General features: G+C 40.3%; 1 protein-coding gene and 1 non-coding gene across 2 annotated transcripts; one reads left to right on the top strand and one right to left on the bottom strand.

The window, feature by feature from the left end:
* Positions 1–178: 178 nt before the first annotated feature.
* Positions 179–19,775, bottom strand: LOC121994663 (60S ribosomal protein L9-like). Its single transcript, XM_042548620.1, has 5 exons — positions 19,543–19,775; positions 3,167–3,313; positions 614–699; positions 383–413; positions 179–332 (listed from the first exon to the last, which is right to left on the bottom strand). Exons 1-5 carry the CDS (start codon positions 19,761–19,763, stop codon positions 179–181), a joined length of 639 nt encoding a protein of 212 aa, XP_042404554.1. The 5' UTR covers positions 19,764–19,775.
* Positions 19,776–26,364: 6,589 nt separating this feature from the next.
* Positions 26,365–26,470, top strand: LOC121998816. The gene has a single exon (XR_006116609.1). It is a non-coding gene; the product is annotated as a small nucleolar RNA R71 (small nucleolar RNA).
* Positions 26,471–26,756: the final 286 nt, after the last annotated feature.

Raw genomic sequence — 26,756 nt, 5'->3', positions numbered from 1 at the left:
ATCAGCTACGTAGAAAACTCAAAGAAAAACTAGTTTTTAAGAGATGAAATGTAGAATTAGACCACAAGCATAGGTTATCAGATAAGTTCTGCAGTGACTAAACACTTAAGGAAAATGTCATATCAGATATCTTACATTCAAACAAATTTTGCCGTGAAAATTGGAAAGCTAGGTATTTTCAAATGCTGTGCTTTCCAATACAAGCTAAAAGATATGTGGCCTCGTGCGTGTATTTCTTGAGGGGAATGGTGAAAGCACGACTGAGTCCAAGATCTGCAACTTTTAGCATCATAGTCTTGCGGTCCATTAAAAGATTGTGAGGCTTAAGATCCCTGCAAAATTAAGGAGCAAATTATTCAACAAGATCTTATCTTTAACATACTGAAACAAGATGGTGAATGAGTTTTTCCAACCTGTGCAACACTCCATGACCATGACAGAATGAAATTCCTTTGCAGAGTTGATACATCAAAATCTACAGCAAGAGACCTTGTGAGAATCTAAAAGTACCATAATTTATCAAATATTTAGTATCCTATCCCTAGTGGAAGCAGAGAAATTTTCTGTCCTAAAATTCATGTTGTTGATGCACAATTGACATCTTTTAAAGAACCTTTCAAGAAACAGAGAGAAATCATGATGCTCTTCAACAACCTCTTGGTAACAAGGATTTCAACAAATTTTAATGCATCATATTGGGTGGTAGAAAAAAAAAATCAGCTCTTAAATTAATTTTTACCTTAACAGTCATTGGTGGCATCATTTCATGGCTCTGGCGGAAACTTCTGATGTACTTTTTCAGATCCGTGAATTCACATAAATCTTCCTTCATTCTTAAACCTCATAAATCTAAGCAGCATGGAGGAGGCATGATTATAATTAAACTTCCACATAATCAATAGATGTGAATTCACATTCTGTGATTCGAATACATTAACACTAATTTATTGAAAGGTTCATTAAACATGAGATTGAAAAGGAACATGAATTCTTCCAAAAAAAAAAAACAATGCTCCAACTCAAAGGAGGTGCAAAATGTGGGCTAGAGAGCACCTAGAACCTTGGCCTGCATATTCCTTGACCTCTTAGATATAACTACAATCTTGGTAAAAATTAAATAGAATCAAAGCAAAAGGAATAATATTTATCCAACTCCAAGGAATCAAAAGAAAATCAGAATATCAATGGAAAAAGTAACACATGAACAATAGAACAATGTCATAACCAATTCCAAGGAAGCCCACATATTACTATAATGGCCTCAAGTAACTAACATGAATTACTGACGATATACCGACATCAATTAAACAAAAGATATGGCAAAAAATATCTGGACGTGTACAAGAAAAATCTTGTAAATTTTAAAAAAATTGAAAAGTGTCAGAAAGATCAGCATGTACCTGTTAAAGCAAATGTGCCACCAAGAACGACACATAGCCGAGTTAGGAAATGAAGAAAACTATGTCGTTCTTCTCTTATTATCACCGTAATAGGTGACAGATCATACAAGAAGAAAATAGCTGTTCAAAGGAAAAGGGAAAAATGGGGTTAAAATTCTACCCAAAAAAAAACAAATCATTTTGTATGTTAAATCAGTATGACGCTTGAGACATTGACCTGGCCATGACTTATCAAAGTCACGCATTGGCACAAAGTATTCTGTGACAGAAAACTGGTTTGTAGGCAACACTTCTTTAGAGAGGTATCTATATTCCGTTGGAACAATCTGCATTGAATTACCAATTAACCTCTTTCTTGTCTTTTAGAAGGAAAAGGTAGTACTACAAGATTGAATCTAAAGACAATCGAAAACTAGTGTTCTGCATATTATATTAATTAAAAGAGCAAAATCAAAAAGGTTATAGATCACTACACAAACTGTGTAGAAAATAAGATGTGGCTAGAGTTTGACAAAACCATAACAGACTAAGTAGTAATGTAAACGCTAGGACGTGAGGTTTAACAGTATATATTTATCTCACTACAGGGAGAGTAAATTTCTCAGTTGAAATCACAGAAAAAATACAAGTAAATGAGTGCTACTTTTGCTAATGCAGGTTAATCCAGTAAATGAAACCAAAAATGATAGGTTGAAAAACCAAAAGATAAAATTTTTGTTTAATGAGATATAAGAAAACCCTCAGATGTCAAGAAAAAAAAACATCGTAGTACAATCCTGCAATTAGATGAAAGGGCAGAAACAACCTTTATATAATACTTGAACGTTCCACTTGTATCATCTAGTATCCTTGCAGTTCCATCAAGAGGATTATGGATCCCTGGATACTTTGGTCCAAAAGACAAATCGTGAATCACATGACTTACATTCACCTTTTTTGCTCCTCCAAAAATCTGTGCAGGAAGAATATAAAATGATGAGGTAATTGTACAAACCAGCATACTATTGTAACTTCAGACAAGTAATAAATTTAGCCACGTAAGTTGCCATATTCATTAAGTGCTTTGGGATACCAGAGAAACAAAATTTACGTTAAGAACATGTAAAATAATTAAAATAGGAACAATAATTAAAATTGAATTGTTAATCACATCAAAAGGTCCAAACCAATTCAAGTTTATCCAGTACTGCATATAATACAAATAATCATTTAAGTAATCTTCATCGTGAAATCTTTGTAAACATGAATTGCTAAAATTCAATAACCACCTAAATAAAACGGAGGAGCTTTAAAAAAAAGGAAAATCTACCAAAACAAAGGAAAATATCTTTGTTTATAAAAAATACTAAATTTTTATTAATAGATCTATGAAAATACTAAAATCTTCACAAATTGCTGTGAACCAAATCGAAATATCTAATATGTGCATCTACAATCTTCACAAATTGCCACGAACCAAATCCAAATGTTTAATATTTGCATCTATAATCTTGGCAAATTGCCATGAACTGAATCAAAACGTCCAATATATGCATCTATAATCTTTGCAAATTAAAGCAATTTTCCATGAACCAAATCGAAATGTCTATATTTCCGTAGCTAACCTAAAACAAATCTCTCGTTGCCCACTCTCATGACCTAGTTTTCTTAAAAATACAAGGGAAATTTCAAACAAAAAAAAAAACGTAAAGCTTGATTGGGCGTGAAACTAGTCATGAAATAGAGAAATAAAACTACACCGACTATAAGGATAAAAAAAAAAAGATCGGACCTTTTTCTCCCCAAGGAAGTTCCTAATCTCAATGCAGCTATTGTTGGGAGTGATGGAGGCGTTGATGGGAAAGTGGGCATAGACCAACCGCATTTTGTAGCGATACCCCTTTGTGACCCCCGTGATCAGGTTATCGATGTGGCTTAAGTGTTGGTGCAACATCCCTCAGGTCAAGGTTGACCTGGTTGACCAAGCTTGAGTCTAGGTTTGGGTTTCAATGTTTGACAATACAAGGTTGATTGAAGAAGAGTCAAGTAGGTCAAGGATGACCGGATACTTGACTGGGAAGTCCTAACTGGGATGTTAGGCAGAAGAAAGTCCTGGTGAGTGAAGCCAGGCAGAAGAAAGTCCTGGTGAGTGAAGCCAGGCAGAAGAAAGACCTGGTGAGTTAAGCCAGGAAGAAGAAAGTCCTGGTGAGTGAAGCCAGGCAGAAGAAAATCCTAGTGAGTGAAGCCAGGTGAAAATCCTAGTGAGTGAAGCTAGGTGAAAGACCTGGTGAGTGAAGCCAGGCACGGGGAAATTCAGATGGGTCAAGATTGACCAGACATCTGGTGGAAGTCCAAGTAGGTCAAGGGAGTGACCGGATACTTGGCACGAAGAGAAAAGTCCAAGTGGGTCAAAGGGATTGACCGGACACTTGGTGGGGAGTCCTGGTAGGTCAAGGAAGTGACCAGATGCTAGGCATGATATAACAACAGGTCAAGGTTGACCGAATGTTGGTTTGAGAGGCTTGGGACTTGGTTTTGGGCAAAAACCAAGAGTTGGATCGATCAGTGGATCGATCCAGGAGCTGGATCGATCCAGGCTTTTCCCAGCGAACAGAAAGCCTCTGGATCGATCAGTGGATCGATCCAGGCCTTTCCCAATGAACAGAGAGCCTCTGGATCGATCAGTGGATCGATTGGGACTCTGCTGGTTCGCGCGATAAGCGCTGGATCGATCCGTGGATCGATCCAGGCATTTTCCCAGAGCACAGAGGCGCTCTGAATCGATCTGTGGATCGATCCAAAGCCTCCCCGATCGATTGGGAGCTTTCGAATCGATCGGGATCCGACCGTTGCGTCGTATTTGAGCTGCAGGCGTGCGATGGCTGCGGTAGAACTTCACGATTTCATCTCAGATCAACACAGCGACTTCTCCACATTTCTCTCAAGCTCAGATCACCAGTTCTTGAAGGTTCTTGGAGGTTTCCCAAGTCAAGAGGCGGATCAAAAGCAAGAATAAGAAAGCTAGGGTTAGGGTTTTCATTCCATATCTTGTAAGATATCTATTGTATTTGTTTCCCTTGCTTTCTTCTTGTATTGTGAGAGTTGTAGGGCTTCTCTGCCTTCAGTAGTTACTAAAAAAGAGTGATTTCATAGTGGAGGGTGTGTGAGTGTGTGGATCCTTGGACTAGTCACCTCTTGTGAGGTGGATACCAAGTAAAATCCCAAGTGTTAGCATTGTGTGTTTTGTTTCTTTGTATTTCCGCTGCACATCCTTGAAGAAACAAGCAACGAAGAGCGCGAAGAGCTATTCACCCCCCCCTCTATCTACTTTTCGGTCCTAACAAGTGGTATCAGAGCGAGGCCGCTCTTCACCGGAATCATCGCCGGAAGGGGCAAACAAAACAAGCAAAGCTAGAGGGTGAAAAAGTTGAAGAAATTCTACAAGTCGAAGACTTCATCAAAAGGCTCAACTTCAAGATGCAATTCCAAGATGGACTTGGATTTGACACAAGGGTGGCTCCACCGTACACATCCACAAGCTTCGATTCTTGGAGATCAAGAATCGAAAATTTCTTGATGATGGAGATAGAGCAATGGTTTGCTCTCATGGAAGGCTTCGAGGCTCCACGAAATTCAAAGGGAAAAGTCCTCAAGAAAAGCAATTGGAGCCAAGAGCAAATCCAAAGATGTGAGGCCAATGATAAAGTGACCAAGCTTTTGGTCAATCTAGTGCTTAGCCATATTCTTGGAAAAATTGGAGAGTTCAAGGATGCCAAGGAGCTTTGGAGCAAATTGGCATCAATCCATGAGATCCCCTCCACTGTACCGAATCAAGAGGAATCCAAAGAGGGCGACTCATTGGATCAAGACCAAGAGGAGGACTCCGAAGTTGAGAGATGCTCAACTTCCGAAGAAGTCCAAGAAGAAGCTTCATCTTCAAAGGGATGCAATAAAGAGGGCAATGAGGGAGCATACTCCTTGTTCCATCTACAAGATGAAGGTGAAGAAATCTACACCTCTAGGATTGAGGGGGAGAAACTTTTGGTGGCACCGGATCAAGTAGAAGGAGAAGCTTCCACATCCGGGTCAAGAGACGATGAGGATGAAGAAGCTTCCACCTCCGCAAGTCAAGCAAAATCGAATGGAGGAATTGTTAGCTAGAGCCCTAGAGTCAATCATTTGATGATTGTATTTTGGACTTATTGTATCATATTCTATATAAATAAAGGCATTTGGATTTTGGTTATTATACTTACTTGTATTGGTGCCAAATAAACTAAGTATAATAATGTCCTTGAGTAGATGGTTCTCACCTATATCAATCGGTTAGTTGAACCGATAGTGAGATGATATAGGGAACACTACTCTTAATCATTCCTAGTCGAGTATTAACATTCAGGGACAATGTTAATGCAATAAGACTAGCATGTAGGTCAACTCGATGACTTGATCTCACAAGTCATGGATATAGAGATATCAAGTTGACACATGGGTATACATTAGAGAATGTATACTGAATGACCCGCCATGAGAAAGTATCATGGATCGTTATATGAGTGTCATATACTTTCTCATGTGGCTATTAGTATGACTACTAGTCCTTAGACCTGAAGTCACCATGGGTCCCTACATAAGGAGTTATGTACTTTGGTTTCGTCAAACGTCACCCGTAACTGGGTGGACTATAAAAGTGATTACTGGGTATGTAACGAATTATGCAGAGGGATGTGAGTGATGTAGATGGGATCTATCCCTCCTATATGATGGGAGAGACATGGGAATTCTTGATAGAGTGAGACCACGAAGTGCATGGCCATGCCCAAATGAGTCAATATAGGATATTGAGCTCATTTGATTTAGTGAGTCTACTTGGAGTTCAAGATTTAGATTGGTCAGAGGATGACACGGTCTATGCCTCATATTGATCAATCTAGATGTCTAGGATAGAAGGACACTTGTCATATTTTGTGAGGAGTCACAATTAGTAGTCACAATGTGATGTCGGATCTCGACATTCTTGTAACTTGGGTAGTAATGATGTGTTGCTAGATACCACTCATTACTTATGCTCCTAAATGGGTTTAGGGCATTGCCAACGTTACAAGAACCTATAGGGTCACACACTTAGGACAATTAGATGAAGATTAGGTTCATATGATGAACCAAGAGGATTAGATTCATTTGATGAATCAAATTGGATTAAGAGTAATCCTAATTGGGCTAACTTGAGTTGGACTCAAGTGGATTCATGTATTCAATGAGTCTAATTTAGATTATGACTCATTAAATCAACTTAATTTAATGAATTAGATTCATTATATTAAGTTGGCTTGAATCAAATGGTTAGATTAGATCAATCATGGAAGAGATTTGGTCAAGTTTGACTTGACTTGAGAGGAAGATTAAAAGTCAAGTTTGACTTGACTTTATGCCACGTCATTGGTGAGTTGGCATTGATGTAGACCAATGATGTTACTCCACATCATCATTGGGTGCCACCTCATGGAAGTTACAAATTCATTCTCTTAATGGCTTCACATTAATGACACTTAATGCATTAATGTGGAGAGTTACACACATGATGGTGGCCGACCACTTGAATGAGAAGAATAACTTTCATTTTGATAATAATTCTCTCATTGATTATTGCTTCTTCTTCCTCCTTGAGTTCTTCTTGCTCTCTCCCTCTCCTCTTCTTGCCGTGGCCTATCAAGGTGCTAGCACACCTTTTTTTAGGTCTTCTCCACCTAAGTTGTTCGTGTGGATACTTCTAGAGGACCGTACGCTTGACGGTCTAGAGATTCGGCATTTTGGACGAGCGGGATTCGCGTAGGGCGCGCATCAAGGGTAAAGATCTTCATCATGTAGATCTAGAAGTTTTTGTAACTCGTACTCGTATGTTTTCGAAAGTTTTCTTCGCACGAGATCCGTTGGCTAGGGTAATTCGGGGTTTCCGCGACGCGAAAAAGCGGTTTTCGCGGCCCGAAAAACCCAACAGTGGTATCAGAGCCACGTGCGAAGCTTGTACGAGTTTAATTTGATTTTTATGAAAAATTAAAGCTTCTGTACATTTCTGTAAATTTATGATTTTTATAGTTTTAAGAGTAATATTTCTCGTAGAAGCGAAGCACAAGTGTTTATACACTTGTAGGCTTCGACTACCGAGAAGTTTTTCCCAAAACGGCATCGTTTCGACCCATATCTTTTTGGGACAGCGGGATAAGGTGCTCTTGGATCGCTTAGGAGCAACTCGCGATGGTTAAATCGCAGGTAGGGGTACTGCCCCTAACCCCACAAGGGGATTTGCTCCGTGATTGCGCCCGAAATCGCTAATCGGGACCGCCGGGAAAAATTTACTCATAAAATCTGTAAAATTATGAAAAATTACAGAAAAATTACAGAAATATATAATTTTGAATTATATATTAATTTTGTGATAGTCATGGCCCAAAGACCCAATTCGATTGGACAATTGTGTTGTAATTCATAATACGGCCTGCGTGCTGTTATGTGATGTGCGTGCTTGTATTTTATTTTATTTTATTTTTTGCGACCTGCGCGTCATGCCTTTCTTTTATTCTGGTTGAAAATTAGATTTAGACTTGAATGTAACTCGAGTTTCAAAAATGTAATGTACAAAATTGGAGCTGTGGAAGGTCCACTCGAGACGGAGTTACGAGGAAGGCGCGAGCAACACAAGGTGGTCAAAAGGAAGGCGCTTGAGAAGTTGACCTTAGGTTGACCATCCGGTCTTCTCATTGGCTTGAGAAGATCGTAGTAGGGCCATGACTAATCACAAAACTTAGTTAATTACTTGTGTATATGATGCATGTTTAATTAAGTAATTAATTAGTGCCTAGCGATTAAGATTAGATCTAAATCGTGCACAAGATGCACCCTTACGATTAGATTAGATCTACATCGTGTACAAGATGCACTCTATCGATTAGATTAGATCTATTTCGTGTATATGATACAACATCATTTAGATTAGATCTAAATCACGACAACTCAAAATGCCTACCATGCCGTGATACCTACCACTACCTCGATCGCATGATGTTGTTGAATCTGCCAAAGCAGAGCAACACATACTATCTTGGTAGGGTACGGAGGGACAATCTTAGTCCCGCCTATCAACGCATGGGCGAGTACAAACTCAATTAGATTGAGTATTCCTAGTTTACTCGGTTGGATCGAGTACAACTATAGGCATTCTTCCAATGGTTGGAAAGGTAGGACAAAATCACGTTTATATTAATTCTCGGGCGTATTAGCCAAAGCTAACTCGAGTTTTAATATAAATGCAGATTTCATCCTATAAACAAGAGTTGCATAGAGATGTAATTGGTAATCGTTACCTACCAATCATACTAAGTCTTGGGCGTATTAGCCAAAGCTAACTCAAGGGTTAGTATGATGTGGATCTTGTCCCACATGAATTATAGAATTCAGTGGGAGCATCATTTAGTTAAAGGCCTAATTAAATGATTAAGAATATGATATTTATTTCTGCTTTTATTCTATTATAGATAACCATGACGTCAAATAAATAACACCTTCTCCCTGCGATCTGTCCTTGAGAAGGACAAGCTCAATGGAGCAAACTTCCTGGACTGGTACAGGAACCTGAGAATAGTTCTCACTCAGGAACGTAAACTGTATGTTCTGGAGCAGCCCATTTCGGAAGCTCCTCCTGCCACTGCCCCGCGAGCTGACCGAGATGCTTTCAAGAAGCATCAAGATGACGCATTAGATGTGTCCTGTCTAATGCTCGCAACCATGAACTCTGAGCTTCAGAAGCAACACGAGTTAATGGGCGCTTACGATATGGTTGAACATCTTCGTCAACTATATCAAGGACAAGCGAGGCATGAGAGATTTGAGATCTCAAGGGCACTGTTTCAGTGCAAGATGTCAGACGGGGCTCCTGTAGGCCCATATGTACTCAAAATGATTGGGTACATAGAGAACCTACAAAGGTTGGGGTTCCCACTTGGCCAAGAGTTGGTCACTGATCTGATCTTGTAATCCTTGCCGGATAGCTATAGTCAGTTCGTTCTAAACTACAATATGAACGAGATTGACAAGCCACTGCCCGAGCTGCTTAGCATGTTAAGAACTGCTGAGCTAAACCTTAAGAAGGCTAAGCCCAACACTGTTCTGATGGTTCAGAAACATAAGGGCAAGGGCAAGCCCAAAGGCAAGGGAAAGTCCCAAGCCAAGGGCAAAGGAAAGGCACTGAAGCCTAAAGGAGGGGTCGCCAAGGATGCTACCTGCTTCCACTGCGGTCAGACCGGGCACTGGAAGAGGAACTACAAGGTATACTTGGAGGATCTTAAGAAGAAGCGAAGTGAGACTTCCACTTCAGGTATATATGTTATAGAAGTCAATTTATCTATTTCTACATCATGGGTACTAGATACTGGATGTGCTTCTCACATTTGTACTGATGTGCAGGTACTGAGAAATAGCAGGGCATTGACAAAGGGCGAGGTGGACCTATGAGTAGGCAATGGAGCACGCTGTTATTGCTGTAGGGACTTACTTTCTATCTCTGCCCTCTGGGCTTGTACTAGAGTTAGTCGATTGTTGTTATGTGCCTGCATTAACTAAGAACATTATATCAGTTTCTTGTTTGGACAAGAAAGGTTTCTCGTTTACTATAAAGAACAAATGTTGTTCCGTCTATTTAAACGATATGTTCTATTGTAGTGCACCTCTGATAAACGGACTCTATATTCTAGACCTTGAGAGCCCTATCTATAACATAAATACCAAGAGGTTCAAGTCAAATGACATGAACCAAACCTACCTCTGGCACTGTCGCTTAGGTCATATAAATGACAAGCGTTTATCCCAGCTCCATAAGGATGGTTTGCTGGACTCATTTGATTTAGAATCATATGAGATATGTGAGTCATGCCTACGAGGCAAGATGACCAAGACTCCCTTTAGTGGGCATAGCGAGAGAGTAACTGATTTATTAGGACTCATACATAGTGATGTATGTGGCCCTTTCAATGTTGCTGCTAGAGGCGGTTATAGGTACTTCATCACATTTACTGATGATTTCAGTAGATATGGTTATGTGTACTTGATGACACATAAGTCTGAATCCTTTGAAAAGTTCAAAGAATTCAAGAATGAAGTACAGAACCAGCTTGGCAAGAGTATTAAGATACTTCGATCAGATCGAGGTGGAGAATACCTTAGCCATGAGTTTCGTGACTACCTAGCTGAGTGTAGGATTCTATCCCAATTCACTCCTCCTGGAACACCACAGTGGAATGGTGTGTCCGAAAGGAGGAATCGTACCTTATTAGATATGGTACGGTCTATGATGAGTCACACAGATCTTCCGACATTCCTTTGGGGCTATGCTCTAGACACGGTAGCTTTTATACTCAACCGAGTTCCATCCAAGGTCGTGATTAAGACACCATATAGGATATGGATTGGGAGAGATGCCCAGGTATCTTTCATGAGGATTTGGGGTTGTGAGGCTTACGTTCGACGTCAAGTCTCAGACAAGTTAGGACCAAAATCCGACAAGTGCTATTTTATTGGATATCCCAAGGAAACTAAGGGATATTACTTCTACATTCCCAGTCAGCACAAGATAGTTGTGGCAAAGACTGGGGTCTTTCTAGAAAGGGACTTTGTTTCTAGAAGAACTAGTGGGAGCGTGTTCGATCTTGAAGAAGTTCAAGATGCGAACAATAACACTGATGCCTCGATGGAAATTGAACTGGAACCACAAAGTGTTGTGGATGATGTTGTTCCACAAGAAGTTGAGGAACAACAACCAGTTCATGTAGACATACCTCTTTGCAGGTCTGATAGGGTACGTCGTCAGCCTGAGAGATACTCATTTCTCTTGTCTGACCATGATGACATTATGCTCATAGAGGATGAGCCTACCACCTATCAGGAAGCTGTGATGAGACCAGATTTTGAGAGATGGCTAGAGGCCATGAGATCCGAGATGGAATCCATGTACACCAACCAAGTTTGGACTTTGGTTGATCCACCTGAAGGGGTAAAACTCATAGGGTGCAAGTGGGTCTTTAAGAGAAAGACTGACATGGATGGACTTATTTATAAGGGTCGCTTGGTAGCTAAAGGTTTCAAGCAGATTCATGGTATTGACTATGATGAGACCTTTTCTCCAGTAGCGATGTTTAAGTCTATTCGGATCATGCTTGCTATTGCAGCCTACCATGACTATGAGATATGGCAGATGGATGTCAAAACTACGTTTCTGAATGGAAACCTGCTCGAGGATGTGTACATGACACAACCTGAGGGTTTTGTAGATCCACAGCATACTAGCAGAGTATGCAAGCTGCATAGGTTCATTTATGGACTAAAGCAAGCTTCTCGGAGCTGGAATCTTCGATAAAATGATGCAATCAAACAGTTTGGTTTCATCAAGAACGAAGATGAGCCTTGTGTCTACAAGAAGATTGTAGGGGATATAGTTGTCTTCCTCATATTGTATGTGGATGACATACTACTCATTGGAAAGGACATCCCTATGCTTCAGTCTATCAAGACCTGGCTAGGGAGTTGCTTCTCAATGAAGGACTTAGGTGAGGCATCCCGCATTCTAGGGATACAGATCTATAGAGATAGATCTAAGAGATTGCTTGGCCTAAGTCAGAGTACATACATTGACAAGGTACTCCTTCGGTTTGCCATGCAGAACTCCAAGAAGGGATTTCTGCCGATGTCACATGGCCTGAGTCTTTCGAACACTCAAGGTCCCTCTTCTAGAGAGGAAAGAGACCGCATGGATCAGATCCCTTATGCCTCAGCCATAGGATCGATCATGTACGCCATGCTATGTACTCGACCTGATGTCTCGTATGATTTGAGCATGACGAGCAGATACCAGTCAGATCCAGGTGAAAGTCACTGGATAGCGGTCAAGAATATTCTTAAGTACTTAAGAAGGACTAAAGAATATTTCTTGATATATGGAGGCAATAATGAGCTAGCTGTAAAGGGTTACAGTGATGCTAGCTTCCAGACCGACCAGGATGACTATAGATCGCAACGGGGTTCAGATTTTGCATTAATGGTGGTGCTCTCATTTGGAAGAGTTCAAGCAGACGATAGAGGCCAAGTACATTGCTGCATCGGAGGCAGAAAGGAGGCGATTTGGATCCGCAAGTTCATCATCGAACTTGGGGTGGTTCCTAGCATTGCTGACCCCATTGAGCTCTATTGTGACAACAATGGAGCTATAGCACAGGCGAAGGAACCTCGCTCACACCAGCAGACCAAACACATACTACGGCGCTTCCATCTCATTCGAGAGATCATCGAGAGAGGAGATGTGAAGATTTGCAGAGTACCTACAGAGGCTAACATCGCAGATCTCTTGACCAAGGCTTTGGCACAGAAGAAGCATGATGGTCACACTAGGTCATTTGGGCTTAAAGCCTACACTGATTGGCACTAGTGCTAGTGGGAGATTGTTAGCTAGAGCCCTAGAGCCAATCATTTGATGATTGTATTTTGGACTTATTGTATCATATTCTATATAAATAAAGGCATTTGGATTTTGGTTATTATAGTTATTTGTATTGGTGTCAAATAAACTAAGTATAATAATGTCATTGAGTAGATGGTTCTCACCTATATCAATCGGTTAATTGAACCGATAGTGAGATGATATAGGGAACACTACTCTTAATCATTCCTAGTCGAGTATTAACATTCAGGGACAATGTTAATGCAATAAGACTAGCATGTAGGTCAACTCGATAACTTGATCTCACAAGTCATGGATATAGAGATATCAAGTTGACACATGGGTATACATTAGAGAATGTATACTGAATGACCCGCCATGAGAAAGTATCATGGATCATTATATGAGTGTCATATACTTTCTCATGTGGCTATTAGTATAACTACTAGTCCTTAGACCTGAAGTCACCATGGATCCCTACATAAGGAGTTATGTACTTTGGTTTCGTCAAACGTCACCCGTAACTGGGTGGACTATAAAGGCGATTACTGGGTATGTAACGAATTATGCAGAGGGATGTGAGTGATGTAGATGGGATCTATCCCTCCTATATGACGGGAGAGACATCGGTATTCTTGATAGAGTGAGACCACGAAGTGCATGGTCATGCCCAAATGAGTCAATATAGGATATTGAGCTCATTTGATTTAGTGAGTCTACTTGGAGTTCAAGATTTAGATTGGTCAGAGGATGACACTGTCTATGCCTCATATTGATCAATCTAGATGTCTAGGATAGAAGGACACTTATCATATTTTGTGAGGAGTCACAATTAGTAGTCACAAGGTGATGTCGGATCTCGACATTCTTGTAACTTGGGTAGTAATGATGTGTTGCTAGATACCGCTCATTACTTATGCTCCTAAATGGGTTTAGGGCATTGCCAACGTTACAAGAACCTATAGGGTCACACACTTAGGACAATTAGATGGAGATTAGGTTCATATGATGAACCAAGAGGATTAGATTCATTTGATGAATCAAATTGGATTAAGAGTAATCCTAATTGGGCTAACTTGAGTTGGACTCAAGTGGATTCATGTATTCAATGAGTCTAATTTAGATTATGACTCATTAAATCAACTTAATTTAATGAATTAGATTCATTATATTAAGTTGGCTTGAATCAAATGGTTAGATTAGATCAACCATGGAAGAGATTTGGTCAAGTTTGACTTGACTTGAGAGGAAGATTAAAAGTCAAGTTTGACTTGACTTTATGTCACCTCATTGGTGAGTTGTCATTGATGTGGACCAATGATGTTACTCCACATCATCATTGGGTGCCACCTCATGGAAGTTACAAAGTCATTCTCTTAATGGCTTCACATTAATGACACTTAATGCATTAATGTGGAGAGTTACACACATGATGGTGGCCGGCCACTTGAATGAGAAGAATAACTTTCATTTTGATAATAATTCTCTCATTGATTATTGCTTCTTCTTCCTCCTTGAGTTCTTCTTGCTCTCTCCCTCTCCTCTTCTTGCCGTGGCCTATCAAGGTGCTAGCACACCTTTTTTTAGGTCTTCTCCACCTAAGTTGTTCGTGTGGATACTTCTAGAGGACCGTACGCTTGACGGTTTAGAGATCCGGCATTTTGGACGAGCGGGATTCGCGTAGGGCGCGCATCAAGGGTAAAGATCTTCATCATGTAGATCTAGAAGTTTTTGTAACTCGTACTCGTATGTTTTCGAAAGTTTTCTTCGCACGAGATCCATTGGCTAGGGTAATTCGATGTTTCCGCGACGCGAAAAAGTGATTTTCGCGGCCCGAAAAACCCAACAGGATTATCTTCGGATCAAGAGGAAGCTTCTACCTCCAGATCAAAAGGAGAAGATGCCACCCCTACAAGCAAAGGTATAAACATTTCAATTAATGATAAAAATCATATCATATGCTTTGAATGTAGGGAACATGGGCATTACAAAAGTAAATTCCCTAAATTGGCCAAGAAGAAGGGCCAAGTGGCACAAAAGGGCAATGAGCTTATTATATGCTTTTCTTGCAATCAAAAGGGGCATTACCGAAGTCAATGCCCCAAGGGGCATTACCGAAGTCAATGCCCCAAGGGGAAGAAGATGGTCAAGGCTCAAGGAGGAAGCTCAATTCAAGGGGGAGCCTCTAAGGTAAAAAGAAAGGTAACTTTCATTGAGCCTATTCGCTTGCATAATGGTAAAAAGCATGCTAATTCAAGTTTATATCATTTTAATTCTATTTACCATGAAAATAGGAGGCATGATAAAATTAAAGAAAATCATGTAGCTTATCATGCTAAGACTACCACAACTAGGATTAGGAAGATAGATAAAAATCTAGGCAATCACACTAAGGACCATTGTTATAAGCCTAGAAACAAAAATGCTCATGGGTGTAATTAAAAATCAAAATCTAAGGATTTAATGATAGAAAATCAAGTCTTGCGGTCAAGGCTTGATAAAATGGAAAAGACCCTAAAAAGGATGGAAAATATCCTAAAAAGGCAAAATGAGCATAGCCTAGGTCTAGGAGCACAAAGGTGATCTAATGGCCATAGAGGTTTGGGACACAAACCCAAGGCTAAGAAGGATGTGCCCTCTTACCATAGGGTTCCATATAGTTATGGAACCAACCTAAGTCTAGAGGTCAAGTCAAGGATACAAGGGAAGATATCCCTAGAAGTATCTTTGCAACCAAAGTGACTAAGACTTCTAAGAAGTTTAAGAAAGTCACTAACAAGGTCACAAGGGAGGCTATCCCTAGAGTTGACCTAGAAAATGTGACCAAGGCTTCTAAGAAGCCCAACAAGGTCACTAGGAAGGTATCTAGGGAAGTTATCCCTAGTGAGTACCTAGAGCATCCAAGGAGCACCAATAGGTGTTGGGTTCCTAGGAGCATCTTCTCTACCCCATAAATGGGTTAGAGAGTGTCAACTCTGATTAGAAGGGTAGTTAACCCAACTTTGAGGAAATTGACACTCAAGGAGCATTTTCAAGATTTTTGTTAACCTTTGAAAATGAAATGGAATTATTATTTACTCCTTGAAAGAGTAAAATGTGCCAAAATTTGAGAAGTATTAATTTTATTTTAAAATGGCACAAATTTGGGAAAACATAAGAAATACCAAGTTGGGATTTTTGGTATTTTCTTAGTGATACTCTTGTGGAAGAACGAAATATGCCAACATTTGAGAAATAAGTTTAATTTCAATTGGCATAAGTAAATCAAGAGAATTAGGAATGCAAATTTTGGGTTTGGCATTCTCTTGGAGCATTTAAAGGACAATCTAGGTTTAATTTTTAACTTAGCAAAGGGTTAAGGATACTTAGGTAGGTAATCTAGGTATTTTATTTATGCTAAATCTTGCCATGATTGTTTTCTCATTATATTCCATGACATCATGATTATGTTTGCATTCATACCTTATGATGAAAAACACAAAAAATACCATGTCATGCACTCATACATCATGTAGTTATAGGAATCTTTCTTTTGAAAGTTATTTCATTTTGATGTATGCCATAACATAATCATGCATTAAGTTTAATTCCTTGTAAGCAAGGACAAATGACATTTATCAACAAGTGTTTTCAACAAGTGTTGTCAACAAGTGGTATTAACAAGTAACATCCTAAGTGGATGTTCAATATCCACAAAATGCCTAGATAGATATGCATGATCCCTAGATTAGGGCAAAACCAAACTTTATATCTCACAAAGACCAATAAGATGACTTGTATGTGTTTTAGTGCACATTAGAAACAAGTGAGATGTTAGGATGATGAACAAAACTCAAGATGTTGATTTAGTGCATTTTTTTGAGTTTTAAGTTCATCAAAACATATAGTTATGTGTTTTCCCATCATTGGGAAAGCTAATGTACAAGTAATGTGCATTAAGCCCAAGGAATATGGTGGGATATTGGTTTTTAAAATGTTTTTAAAATAATTTTGGAAAACCTTGGTGAAGGCTATCTTTTGATAGTAATCACCATTGAATAGTTAGACACAAACTTGAAGAAAACACTAAAGTTTTTGCAAGTTCTCAAGTTTGTATCAATCTTTGAAAATATGATGTATTTTCATAGAAAACTATTTTTTCATGATAAATTATACCCTAAATAATGTCTACACAAATTTTTACGATTTTTAGAATTTTGTAGAATTTTCTAGGGGTTTCTGAAATTGACTGAAATTGAATTTCAGCAATTTCAGGCCTTCAATCGATCAGTGGATCGATTGGAGTGCCTCAATTGATCATCTGATCGATTGAGAAGGCATTTCTCGCGAGCAGAAGCTCGCTGGATCGATCAGCCGATCGATCCAAGAAGACTGAATCGATCAGTGGATCGATTCAGCAGGGTTCAATCGATTGGAACTCAACTCTAATCGATCGAAGATGCTGATTTTGGATGGGAAGGTCTGATTTCAGCATCTTTGAACCTATTTTAGTCTAGGTAACCATTCCAAACCCCTGAAAATACATTTGTATATATAAAAAGGGTGTTTTCGTGTGGAAAACAAGGATGAATTGGTTAAGGAAGGCTAAGTTGAAGTTTAGGTTGAGGTTTGTTTCAAATTCTGAATATTTGAACCTCAAAACTTCTAAAATTGGGTTTCCTAAAGTTTAGGGATTCCAAGTCATTGTTGGTGCAATGACAGAAGTTACCACCATGTCTTTAGGGGGAGGGACTCTTTAAAGACATGAAAATTATTTTTCATGAACCTTGGAAGGTGGTTAACCTTCCGTTAAGAACATGCTCAAGGTTGAGCATTTGAACTTTAATAGGGAGTGGATATGCTCATTGTTCAAGTGGTTTCAAGTGGATAATGCTCAAGGATGGGCATTTGCCTACATTGGGGGAGAATGTAGGTTTAAGGATAATGAAGGGTATGGGATCTTCATTATCGTGTTGATCACAACGAGTGAAGTTGTGAACAACGATGAGCAACTCTTCAGGGGGAGAGTTTTCAACAAGTGAATTTGTTGATGTGTGCCCAAAAATGGGGCATGGTTTGATGTGTGCCAATAAGGGGAGAATGAAAGGGAGTAAGTTAGGCTTTCATTACCTAGAGGGAGTTTGCCCTCTTAGGGGGAAAATGAAGGGCTTAACTTATGTATTCATTACCTAGTGGCATGAAGAAGGTTTAGGCTATGGGATTAGCCTAACTTACATGTGGTATTGTAAGTGATAGTGTTGGTATTGTCAAACATCAAAAAGGGGGAGATTGTTGGTGCAACATCCCTCAGGTCAAGGTTGACCTGGTTGACCAAGCTTGAGTCTTGGTTTGGGTTTCAATGTTTGACAATACAAGGTTGATTGAAGAAGAGTCAAGTAGGTCAAGGATGACCGGATACTTGACTGGGAAGTCCTAACTGGGATGTTAGGAAGAAGAAAGTCATGGTGAGTGAAGGCAGGCAGAAGAAAGTCCTGGTGAGTGATGTCAGGCAGAAGAAAGACCTGGTGAGTGAAGCCAGGCAGAAGAAAGTCCTGGTGAGTGAATCCAGGCAGAAGAAAATCCTGGTGAGTGAAGTCAGGTGAAAATCCTAGTGAGTGAAGCTAGGTGAAAGACCTGGTGAGTGAAGCCAAGCACGGGGAAATTCAGATGGGTCAAGATTGACCAGACATCTGGTGGAAGTCCAAGTAGGTCAAGGGAGTGACCGGATACTTGGCACGAAGAGAAAAGTCCAAGTGGGTCAAAGGGATTGACCGGACACTTGGTGGGGAGTCCTGGTAGGTCAAGGGAGTGACCAGATGCTAGGCATGATATACCAACAGGTCAAGGTTGACCAAATGTTTGTTTGAGAGGCTTGGGGGTTGGTTTTGGGCAAAAACCAAGAGCTGGATCGATCAGTGGATCGATCCAGGCTTTTTCCAGCGAACAAAAAGCCTCTGGATCGATCAGTGGATCGATTCAGGCCTTTCCCAGCGAACAGAGAGCCTCTGGATCGATCAGTGGATCGATCCAGAGGTCCCAATCGATCAGCCGATCGATTGGGACTCTGCTGGTTTGAACGATAAGCGCTGGATCGATCCGTGGATCGATCCAGGCATTTTCCCAGAACACAGAGGCGCTCTGAATCGATTCATGGATCGATCCAAAGCCTCCCCGATCGATTGGGAGCTTTCGAATCGATCAGGATCCGACCGTTGCGTCGTATTTAAGCTGCAGGCGTGCGATGGCTGTGGTAGAACTTCACGATTTCATCTCAGATCAACACAGCGACTTCTCCACACTTCTCTCAAGCTCAGATCGCCAGTTCTTGAAGGTTCTTGGAGGTTTTCCAAGTCAAGAGGCGTATCAAAAGCAAGAAGAAGAAAGCTAGGGTTAGGGTTTTCATTCCATATCTTGTAAGATATCTATTGTATTTGTTTCCCTTGCTTTCTTCTTATATTGTGAGAGTTGTAGGGCTTCTCCGCCTTCAGTAGTTACTGAAAAGGAGTGATTTCATAGTAGAGGGTGTGTGAGTGTGTGGATCCTTGGACTAGTCACCTCTTGTGAGGTGGATACCAAGTAAAATCCCAAGTGTTAGCGTTGTGTTTTGTTTCTTTGTATTTCCGCTGCACATCCTTGAAGAAACAAGCAACGAAGAGCGCGAAGAGCTATTCACCCCCGCTCTAGCTACTTTTCGGTCCTAACATTAAGGAGGTGCGGATGGCGGGCGTAGTCTTCTGAGATCCGAACCAAGCGTCCACCTTCAGCTTCTTCCCGCCCTCAATGAGCTCGAAGTCAAGATTGAGATGCTTGAAGTCGCGGGTGAGCTTGCCACGCGGGCCCTCCACCTCCACAATCTTAGCGTTCACCTTCACAGTGACACCCTCAGGGATATCCATCGTCTGCGAGGACAGGATGGTCTTCATCTTCGCCGGCTGTCTCACGATCCACCGCTGACTCGAGAACGAACGAGTAGAGAAACCCTAGTCCTACTCAAAACCCCTCAAAAGAATAAAAGCTTAATTTAACAAGAATAAAAGTAAATACTAAAAAATATTAATAGATCTACACCATCACCTTAATTTAACAAGCTTTAAACCCCTCAAAAGAAAGTCTAGCCATCAAAACAACTAGTGCGAAGAAATTCCAACAAGGAACTCAAAAATCCCAACAGATCTAGCCCAGAGCCGACCGATTTCCTCCAAGAAAACACTAAGAAACAAGCTAAGCACACAAGGATCAACAAGGGATCACCTCCGCGTTTGACGAGAGTCGCCATGAGTGCAGACGACGAAGGAGCAGCCCCGAGGAGCCAAATCCGAGCACCAACAGCGAAAACAGCAACGGAATCAAGATGATTTCCAGGGAAAAGGCCGCCGACGAATCAACCGAGAAACCAGAAAGCATGAGGAGAAGAAACCCTAAGAGATGGAGCAACCCGCAAGAGGGCAAAGACAGAAGGGAGAGGAGAAGAGAAGGGGAAAGAGGATATGGATGTGGTCGTTTGGGAAAGCGGGGCATTCCTCAGACCTCACAAGGGAGTCGTGTGTTGATCCTGATCGGGAGAGGAAGGGCGTCGATCAAGGAAGGGGAAGGACGGAGCGATCTAGGAAGAGGAAGGTTTAGGTTTGGAGGGAAGAGGGAAGTGTTGTAAATTTTGGTTAAGTATTGGTGGAAAAATTAAATTATTTTATTTATCATAGACACCGGGTTTTAAAAACCGCTGTTAAAATCGGTGTCTATTAACGAAAAAAAAAGCGCTCATAGACATCGGCTAAAAAACCGATGTCTATGAGCAAAAATCTGCCCTCATAGATATCGGTTTTTGGAAAAATTGGTGTAAAATACTCAAAGACATCGGTTTTTTCTTAAAACCGTTGTTGTTCCACCGATGTCTATGAGAGTTTTTCTTGTAGTGGTGAGCCGCTTTGGATCTATTTGTCATCCAATGAGCATACAGTCGGGTCAACTCTAGTTTGGCAGAACGGCCAAGAGCAGCAGCCTATATATTTTTTGAGCCACATATTAAAAGATACCGAGTCCCGCTACATTGGTCTCAAAAAGTTGGCTTATACATTAGTACTTGTCGCGCGGAGGCTTCGCCGTATATCCTAGCGCACTCAATAATAGTGATGACTAACAGCTGTTTGGGAAGAGTCCTCCTCAATCCGGAGGTGTCTGGACGGCTGATTAAGTGGACGACAGAGCTTAGTGAGTTCGACATTCAGTATCAACCCCAATCGGCGATCAAGGCTCAGGCCTTGGCGGAGTTCGTCACAGAAGTCCAGAGTGACGAGCTGGCAGCAACATGGAAAATATATGTTGATGACTCGTCTACTCGGTAGGGCAGCGGGATCAGCCTATTGTTTATCTCACCACGGGAGGACCGGATGCTGTTGTTTGTTCAGTAGGACTACCGAGCCACTAATAACGAAGCAGAGTATGAGGCGCTGATAGCCGACCTATAAGCAGCTCGGCACATAGGAGTGTTCAAAAGTTTTCATCCACTCGGATTCTTAACTCATTGCCCAGCAGCTATCTAGGACATTTAAGATAAGCAACGCTTGGTTAAGGCTTTATGCAGACGCTTTCAAGAAACTGAAGGCCAACTTCCAGGAGGTCATTGTACAGAAGATCCCCCGATCAAAAAATCAGGCGGCGGATGAGTTAGTGAAGCTAGCCAGTTCATTAATATTGATCGGCATAGGCCAACCGATCGAGCAAGTCTCACTTGTGGCGCACATTGACCGGATGGAGGGAATAACCTTCCTGAACGACTGGAGAATAGCCCTGACAGAGTTCTTGTGACCGGGAGCTGCACCCGCTGATTCGAAAGAAGCTCGGTTGCTGAAGAAGAGGGTCGGATGGTTCACTTTAATCGGCAACCAGATCTACAAGAGAGCCTTCTCCATGCCCCTCCTCAAGTGCGTCGGATTGGAGGACGTCGAGTACATTCTGAAGGAGGTGCACCAAGGTTCCTGCGGAGGTCATTCAGGTGGTCGCTGTTACGCTCCGCAAGTGTACGGAAATGTCGCAAGTAATATAAAAGATTATCGTATCCACAGGAACTGGAATAAGCACTAGAAATGTCTTAATGCGAATTAGCTAAACAACTATCCAATCGTTTCAAAAGCAAAGTAAAGGTAAACAAATCTAATATTAAAGATCAACAAACAAGAGTTTAGTGTTTTGAGTTATGATAAAGGGAGATTCTAGGAGTTTCGATTTCTTTGTAAGATTTCTTGAATGTAAAAGGTTCACCAATTCTTATTCCTCAATTGCCAAACATGTAGAAAGTTGCCGGTTCCCTCTTGCAATAGACAACCGGCTAAGGACTGAGAAATGTATCTAAATAGGATTAATGAGATATGAACCTACGTTGTCCTTACACAGAAGCGCACCTATTACTATGCCTTCCTCGGATATCAACATAGAAGCCCACAACTTATTAATCTATAAAGATACAAGAAGCTAATCATAGAATCCATCCTACTCTCTTGAAGATTCCCATTTCCTCTTCAAGATTATCTCTCAAACGTCCTTACACGGGCTTGCACCTGTCACGTGGATCCCTCGGATGATCGAGTGAGAGTTTATCCTTACCAAGTCCATAAGAAATCCAAACAATCAATCAAGAATGAGAATTAAGCACAAACCACCATCAATCATTAAAGATCTAATTGATACAAGCAAGATAATGTCATTGAAACAAGAAAATGGCAAATCCATAAGAGATTACATCAATCCATCATACAAATACTCCCTTAATCCTAGAATACAAGATCTACTCCATGAATAGAGGAAGGAAACCCGAAAGAATAGAAATTACAAGCATTCCTTGAATCCCCTATCCAAGAAAACAAGAAGAGGGGAAAAGAGAAAACTTATCTATGAAGAAGCCTTGTCTTCGGATCCAATCCTCGCTCCGGAGCCGGAATCGTCGAGATCTCCCTTAGAATCGCCCAGAAATCCTCCCAAGAATGGGAGGAAACCACCAAATCTTGCTTTCTCCCAAAGGGGGAGAGATCCCCTTTCAATTCATGAAGAAGGGTTTAAATAGAGGAGGGAATCGGGCGCCACACGGACACGACACGTGAGATTCACACGGCCATGTCCATCTCCCTGAAATCGTTGCACGTGTGACTCCACACGGCCGGAACCCTTCTGCTCTCTGGAAATGATACACGGCTGTGTGGGCCACCACCTGCTTAGTCTCTGGAAATGCTACACAGTGGTGCACACAGCCTGCTTGGTCTCTGGAAATCTCACACGGCCGTACACGGCCTGTAAGGCTTCGCTCTGGTTGGCTTCAAATCTTGACATGGCCGTGCAAGGTTCACACGGCATCTTCCTCTTCTGTTGGTGCCAAACTCCACACGGCCGAGCTCCATACCAGTGCAGGGCAGGTACACGGCCCGTGCTTTCTCCCTTCGTTTCCTCCAATGCATGCCCAAAGATGTAGATTCTTCACCAAATCGACTCCTGTGTACAGAAAATGCACAAAAAGCATATCTCCGAACCAAAAGAGTAAATATGCTAAAAGGAAAGCTGGAAGTATAAAAATGCATAGATCAAGCATGCTCAAAGTATGTAAATGTGCGTAAAAACATGCATAAAAGAGTATATAATCTACGCACATCACACCCCCAGACTTAAACCTTTGCTTGTCCTCAAGCAAAATGCTGCAGTCTAAATTCATATGTTCTACAACACATTCATAAAACCCAGTGCACTTTCCTAACTCTATCAAAAAGTTTCATTAACAAGCGTGATCATGGAAACAAGTAAAGTATGGTTCAAGCATAAGAATCTTGTGCACAGTGTAAAAGTAACTCAACACCCTTCAAGTTTCAATCCATGTCCTAGTCAAGTCGTCATCAAATTTGAATTCCTAATGTTTCCAGTGAAAGACAAGTAACCAGTGATAGGCACTTACTTACCATTCACTTGGTTCATATTTCTCAACTAACCCAAGGTCTCAAAGGTGTGCTCAATCTCAAGGGAAGCTAAGCGGTCATTTCAAGAACCTAACTCGGTCTCAAAGGGGTGACTTGCTAGATTCCACTCATGACAACTGTTTTTTATATCCCTTATTGTTCATTTTTTTTTTTTTAATAAGTGTTTGCATTGTGCAAAACTTATTCACAAATGTACTTTTAGCACACATGTTGGGATATTTTGATTTTTCCAAATGAGCTTTAATGATTTGAGCCTCATCCAATAACCAAAATGAAAGTTGAGAGATCACCATGGAAACCAAGTACTAAGCAAACAAGATGAATCATGACTATTTCAATGACATCAACTATTCAAGCATCAAGCACAAGTGTAGTGAAGATAAAATCCTTAAGGTTGAACCAAAACTAAAACTCATCACCATAAGATTCTTAGCTTATTAATGCTTCCCAAGATAGAAAAAAGAACTACACAAAGTTTACTAGTAGCATCATGCGAACATCATGAATCGAGACAATAATCGTGCTAACATTTCACTTGAATCCAAGAAAGCATATAAGTGAAGATTTGATGTTCTCAAAATGTATGCCACAAAAAATCAAAACACAATGCAAGACATAAGCAAAAACAAAAACAAACAAAGCAAATCAAATGCATCTAATGCATCCCCCAGACTTAAATTTTTCATTGTCCCAATGAAAAGTAAAAACAATGTGGAGGAGATTTTAAAAGAAGTTACCAAGTGATGAGCTCCAAATGGTTGACGTTCATGTTTTTTTTAAAGATACTCCTCCATCCAATACTCACATTCCTCCACAACTTTGAATTCTACAACAATAAGATAGACAAGAAAAATTAAGTAGAAGATACATGTTTATTATAAAGAGAGAACTAAAGACATAAAAGAAAATAAGGAAAATGAACTTGGGTTGCCTCCCAAGAAGCGCTTGTTTAAGGTCATTAGCTCGACCACCTCATTAGATTCATCTAAATCTTGCTCTTGGAGGGGTAAGATATTTTAGAACCCTCCTACCAAGGGCTCTTATTATGGAGGGAGCTTTCATCAAAGGAGCTACAAAGTAAAGTATAACTCTCTCCATCTTCGTCTTCTTGGAAATTTTTTCAGGTGGTCGAAGACGGTTCAGATTGAGCTTCCAATTATTGGCCCATGTGAAATCTGCACATCCAAAAGAAAAACAAATCTCCCACAAGCATGTTATATAGTATAGAGCTAGAACCATATCAAGATAAGATGAATAAGTAATAAAAACTGAATCACATCCAACAAAGTCAATTATAGGTACCTCCATAAAGTTTTCCAAAAGATCACAAGAAATACTAACCTTACTTTGTTGAGAAATACCTGAAATTTCTAAACATGTAGATGTGACTTCCTCTGAATCAAATGATGGTTCTGGCTCTAGCTTAGGTGTTGATGATATCAATGATGGTGATTCTCAAGACTCTACTAGCTCTGTATAAGTCCCTACACATTGTTCCAAAACATGATCAATTCTTAAAACCTCTAAGGGTTGTCTTGACAAAGGTGGTGATCCTTGAGATGCTGCTTCCACAACACAGCTCCCTACACATTCTTCCATATCATCATCATCAACACATACATCAAAAAATAAACCAACATCTATGTCCTCAATAGGAGAATCAATAACGAGAGGATCAATAACTTCACTTGCAGTTTTAAGTTGATCTACCACATCACATTCATCATCTGAAAATTCAATGTCACTATAACACCTTATAAAATTTTGAGGTAGATCTGAAAACTTATTTACCACTACATTATCAATAAAATCCTCATCTGAAAAATCTTCATCTTCATATATATTCAAAAATCTGCACTCAACCATATTAGTGTCACAGGATTTATCGAAATCTTTATTTTCATTGACCCCCACTAACCTTTGTGGAAAAGGAACCCTTAGTGAAGGTCTTGGGAAAGACTGAACTTCCTTTTTCCTAAATTTCCTTTGAGCTTTTGGAGGAGATCCAACTTGCTTATCTAATGTTGGTGTGATTAATCGTTGAGGGAAAGGTACTTCTGGCCTTTGGGAACTTCCTAGAGAAATGGAATTGAGTTCTTGTGATCTTCTATTATTCTTATCCTCAATTCTAAACATGTCATTCTTCAGAAGTTCTTCATAATTTTTGCCACTTCTCAACCCAACATCATCACACTTTTCATTGGATCTTGACTGTGTAGGAGGGGGATCTTCTTTAAACCATTTTGAAACAATACTATCAAGCTTTGCCCCCAAATGTTTGAACTCCTCACTCTGTGACTTGTGAATTTCAACATTTTTAGGTGGTTGAATTTCATTTTGTTTGACAGGCTCTCTTACATTTATGGCTTGCACTTCTTGAATATCTGAGGGAAATTCCATCCAACTTTTGTTCGACCATTCATGGAGGTTCAATGTCACTTGATCAATTAACGAATAAGCTTCATCTATACTTTTGTCCATAAAAGAACCTCCAGCTGATGAATCCAATAAAGTCTTGTCTGAGAAAGAAATTCCCCCATAGAATATGTGCAAAATCAACCATTTTTCAAAACCATGATGAGGGCACTGTCTTTGAAGACTCTTGAATCTATCCCATGCTTCAAATAATGATTCTCCATATGCCTGAGAAAAATTTGTTATGCAATTCCTCATATACACCGTTCTACTTGGAGGGAAAAAATGATTCAGAAATTGCTTCTCCAATTGTTCCCAACTTGTGATGCTTTGAGGACAGAGAGAATATAGCCAAGTCCTTGCTTGATCCTTGATACTGAAAGGAAATGTCATCAATCGAACTGCATTTGCTGATACTCCTTCGCATTTCACCAAATCACAAATCTCTAAAAATGTTTCAAGATGCAGATAAGGACTTTCTAATACTTCTCCTCCAAATTTGTGACCTTGTATCATGAAAATTATCTCTGGGTCTAGTTGGAAACT

The sequence above is a fragment of the Zingiber officinale genome, chromosome 6A (genome assembly GCF_018446385.1).
Source record: "Zingiber officinale cultivar Zhangliang chromosome 6A, Zo_v1.1, whole genome shotgun sequence".
Taxonomy (NCBI): domain Eukaryota; kingdom Viridiplantae; phylum Streptophyta; class Magnoliopsida; order Zingiberales; family Zingiberaceae; genus Zingiber; species Zingiber officinale.
This window is presented reverse-complemented; position numbering and strand designations above follow the sequence as displayed.